The sequence below is a fragment of the Dipteris shenzhenensis genome, chromosome 21 (genome assembly GCF_047967505.1).
Source record: "Dipteris shenzhenensis isolate YYH24624 ecotype China chromosome 21, Dip_SZ_1.0, whole genome shotgun sequence".
In the NCBI taxonomy this organism is placed as follows: domain Eukaryota; kingdom Viridiplantae; phylum Streptophyta; class Polypodiopsida; order Gleicheniales; family Dipteridaceae; genus Dipteris; species Dipteris shenzhenensis.
In genome coordinates this window covers 22,755,797-22,760,649 of record NC_141616.1, presented here as the reverse complement: position 1 = coordinate 22,760,649, position 4,853 = coordinate 22,755,797, and the positions used below count along the sequence as shown (strand labels likewise).

The 4,853-nt window shown below is 43.4% G+C and overlaps 1 protein-coding gene across 1 annotated transcript; it reads right to left on the bottom strand.

The window, feature by feature from the left end:
• Positions 1-1,078: 1,078 nt before the first annotated feature.
• LOC147888643 (peroxidase 25-like) lies at positions 1,079-3,126 on the bottom strand. The gene is made up of 4 exons (XM_087392445.1): positions 2,803-3,126; positions 2,376-2,555; positions 2,091-2,253; positions 1,079-1,710 (listed from the first exon to the last, which is right to left on the bottom strand). Exons 1-4 carry the CDS (start codon positions 3,043-3,045, stop codon positions 1,289-1,291), a joined length of 1,008 nt encoding a protein of 335 aa, XP_087248571.1. The 5' UTR covers positions 3,046-3,126; the 3' UTR covers positions 1,079-1,288.
• Between the last annotated feature and the right edge of the window lie 1,727 nt (positions 3,127-4,853).

Below are 4,853 nucleotides of genomic sequence, written 5' to 3'. Positions count from 1 at the left end.
TTCAGTAAATGCGTCTGTGTGTGTGTCTGTGGGTGCTTTGTCTTGTTGTGGGAGGGGGAACGGAGGCACAGCATTGCATGTGCCAGCATTGCGTGTCATCGGTCACACATGTCTATATAGGCATTGGCATATACCGACGCTTATATAGACATGCATACTGATGACCATCCATCGGTAAAGTGTCAGTAGACAGCATCCGAAAGAGGTCCTTGTCTTGTAGTGTTTGAAGGAAGAGGGGGCAAGAAAAGAGGGAGAGAGGGGCAAGGTAGAAGGGAGAGGGGCTCAACAATATGATTTCGAGCTATGTGGGCTCAACAAGTCATTTAATGATATAAAAATGCTTGGCAATATGATCCCCATATCCTCAAAAAATGTTTGGATTGAGGTATGCTATTCCTCTTGTATAAGTTCTCTCTTGTATAACTTGACCAACACCAAAGAAGCCTCCTTGAAGATGCGATTGAATGATGCATATGGAGTGATTAAGATCATCCCAAACAGAATGCTTGAATTTTAGGACCTATGAGATGATCTCATACATGAGTTGGTCAATGGAAGCAAAGGCACACTATTCTACTCTTGTTGTCTCCATCTCACTCTTGAAACTTGTCAACCCCCTCCCAAGATGTTCCATTCAATAAAATTTCCATCGATTTATCACAATCATGCCACTTTCACAACCATGGTAAGGTTTACGCTGTTTAGTCACTAAGAATGCAATTGTTTACTTGACTATGAGAAAAATTTAAAGAGTAAGTTGGTGTTTGTCTTATCGTTGGAGATTTGACCTTAGCTTTTGTATTGTATAGCCATGTTCAAGATCCTCATGTGATAACATTGGGTTGAAAGGAGCAATTATTGCTAGTTCTTTTTGGAGAAAACAACTCATTAGCATAATCTATTCCCCGTTCTTTTGTTTTATCTTTCATAGTACACATAGAATGCCTAATGATTAGGTTGAGTTGGTTTGACTCATAGGGTGAAAGCCATGAGTACACCACGAAACATCTTCAAGACATGACTTAATTATAGCTTAAATAAATGCAAAATACACCTTGGTATCTCTCCATCACTTTGCCTGAATCCGAAAACAAAATATGACAAACATGACTAGGAAGCAAAACCCTCATTTTCAATGGGTGGGTCACGATTTACAATACATCAACACACTATTGCATGAAGCTAATTTCAGTGCACGATTAATTGCGTAGTAGATTTTCTGACGATCTATTGAGTACGACACCCCGAATTACTAAGTACGAGACAATTTTGATCTTTGTGGGGGTTCCTAATTAAAGGAAGAACAGAGTTTTCGAATCTCTCCCTCTGTCCCGGACTTAACTTCTATATTGCTCATTTTGACCATGGAAGTGGTAAAGGCCAAGTTGTATCGAATGCCAAGCAGCCCAGCGAGCAACCCTCCATAGCTCTGCACCTCACTGGCTGTCATGCTGTCCGACATGAGCCTCTGGTCAGACTCCAGCACCCCATAGCCTCCGTTCACGTTGTTGAAGAAGCTCGTATCAAACTCTGTCTGGCTTCCCCTATCCAATGCCACCTTCTTCAATGGATCACCATTCTGTGGACACAGCTCCTTCAACGTTTCCACGTAGTCGCTGCTGATTGACGGGTCTGCTCTCCCTGTTCCCGAATAGTTGTACAGCCTGTAGCTAAAGAATCGACATTCGGTTTGTCCGATGGTATGTGCACCTGCAATAAGATGATGATCAGACATCGTGCTAAACCCACTGCTGAAACCTTAATGTGTCTGTCGTTCTCTCATTCTACATGATGTATTTTATGATTGATATCTAGAGCCCAATTGAAGCTCTTGATCTTTCCATTGAAATGACAACGTACGCTAATGTAGCGATTGGTGAAACTTTAACACAGTATCAAATTATATATTCTGCAATTCAGGTGGAAAGGTGTAGATCAGACTAGAAGATAAATAATGCAACTTATTAGACAAGTACACTTTTACACGTTTAAGGGACCGAAAAGGGCTGAAGCGCACAACGGTTCAAACCATATGTTGTATGTGAGTAGCCCTGGCCTGTGCGTTCTATTACCAAGATCTTTGAGCTCACCATTGAGTATCACAAGATCATGTACTGAGAGGCCCTTCCCAGAGAATTTCTGCTTCAGGACCGACATTGTGTCCAGTGGCGAGGGCATGTTTGCTGCATCAGAGGCAGATGACACTCTTCCATCTCTTCTTCCGAACGGAACATCCCACCCGGGCCCGCCGCTCTATCCAAAGTCGAGTCGTCTATTAGCAGTTAGGAAAGCGCTCAAGACATGGCTTAAATTGTTGCTGAGATATCGCCTTCGACAGGTGCACGCTAAATTGAAATTACTACTACAATACTTACCAGTTCCACAGCATCTCTCGCTGCAGCTGCTACTATGTCTGCACAGGACACGACTCCAGGGCAATATCCCTCTATCTTTGCCTTTGCATCATCAACAACCTCGAAACCCCGTAGTCCTATATTCGCCAACGCAGTTTTCTCTGCATTTGGGCCATCAATTAGGATGGAACCGTCGCAGCCCTACGAAAACAACCAATTTACATCGGTGAGCAGGGTGATTCACATTCCATGCTATCACGATTTCATAAAGCAAATCGATCGGATTTTCATTCTTTTTCATAAAGATACCGCGACGGCCCCTAGGCGTAGAAATACTGAAGGTGTCCAATTGGTGCACCATCGTCAAGGTTGTAAACCATCGGGTCTGTCAGTAGCAATTACTTACAGACGTCAACTTCACTTGAGAAAATTATGCCATGTAGCTTACTTGTACAAAGCAGTCGTGAAAATGCAGCCGCAAAAGTCCTGCAGCTATCGTTATGTCTGATTGTACATGCGCAGTAACCGTAGATTTAACTAAGGATTCCATATTCGGACACGAATTGTCATAAAAGCCGATTCGGGTTGCTGTAGTTCTTGCAAGCAGACAAAATAGAACCAGAAAGCAATTGATCGAAGGGGAAACCAATCTGAAAGAGCCTTGCATAGTATTAAGAACTTCCCTGTGCATTGTAACTCTATCACTTCTTAAGAAATCACACCCTTTGAAGAGTACGTTATATAGGCTATGAATACACTCAATTCGGGCTGCGACGAACAAAACCTTTTCGATGCGAGGGATAGCCTGCTTAATCTTTTATAGATGCAATGACGTCGTGCTCTGACGTGGACTCTGATCAAGAGTTCAAAAGATAGGGATGCTGATCATGCGGCGTGGACCCAATGGCTGTAAGAGCTAGCACAAATCGTAATCACGGAAAAGAAGGCTGGTGCATCAGATTATCTTATGTCGAGATATGATGGATGTAAAGGCTAAAAAAGTGTACCGCCTACGTCCCGATTGCACGACATTGGTAAGCGCCTGGTGGATGCCATATGGAGTGCTCAGTGCGGTTAGGGAAAGGGCGGCACCACAAATGGGTACTGCGGTTCATGATGCTTTTGGCCGATGGGATGGTATTGCGTGGCGTTCGCTATGTTGTTCTTTCATTTTCATGCATTCAGATAAAACATTGGCACAAAAAAGCATTTGATTTTTTAATGTGCTGATCGTCAACACGACATTCATTCGAGCATTAAACATTTCGCAGCACATCAGGACTAGAAAAAGGGCCATTACGAAGCCAATGAAGTCAGCAACACGTCGCCAATGAGCCACATCAAGTGTGATGTCAATGGTCATCATGCTTGCTTGGGCACTTGCCACTTCATTCGTACAAAATGCCAAGAATGCCATTTTCTTTTTTTTAAATTGAAAGAGGTCTACTTATATATTACTCAAAAGTTACCAAACTACAACTGATACAAAATGCTCTCAAGTCGAGCTCTTACAACCTCATTGGGCCAAGTGACCTGAGAGGCAATAATCCAAAGAAGCCTTTTTGGTTTGCCCTTAGGGTAGCCTTAGCAACTATGAGATTTTGGCAAAGCAAAAATTAGGCATTTCTTGAATTTTTGGAAGTGCATTTTTCCTATTGGCTCTTCTTCATTGGACTTGAATGCAGACTTTAAAGTGGTTGACTTTCTCTCTCTCTCTCTCTCTCTCTCTCTCTCTCTCTCTCTCTCTTGGTGGTTAAGGCTCTAGCTCCTGTCATTGGGTGTGTGTGTTCGATCCCTCGGGATCGCGTCGGATGAGTCAGAATGGCTCCTTGGGATTGCTCCTACGACGTAAAAAGCTATCTATCTATCTATCTCTCTCTCTCTCTCTCTCTCCCTCTCTCTCTCACCTCTCTCTCTCTCTCTCTTCCCTTCTTTATCTCCTCAAGTCTCCTTACACACGATCTCCACCTTTTCTCCCACACACCCCCTTCTCTCTCTCTCTCTCTCTCTCTCTCTCTCTCTCTCTCTCTCTCTCTCCCCTTTATCTCCTCGTCCTTCACACCATTTTCAATGGATTCCTTTTTGTTTACTTTTTTTATCTTGGGCAGGCCTTATGAATGATTGAATATCATTCACCTTGTTACATGGTAGGGAGAACACAATAGTACTATTGATTGAGGCCTCGTATCATGCAACCCAAATCCTGTGTAGCATTGCATACCTAATGATATCCCACATCGTGGATTTATCTAATCCAAGGTGTGCCCCAAAGATGGCAGCTCCTTTAGAGATGAACTCCAATCCCAGCTTCCTGGCACACCATGCACGAATTAGTCCTCATAGGTTCCAAAGTGATTGGCACCCCCAAAACAGATGCATGAAGGTCTCAGCAGCAGCTCTGCATAGTTTACATCTGTCATCAACATTTAGCCAAGGGACGTGGTTGCCCACCAAGAAGTGTCCCCCTCCTATCCTCCACAAGATGAAGTTTATCCTACT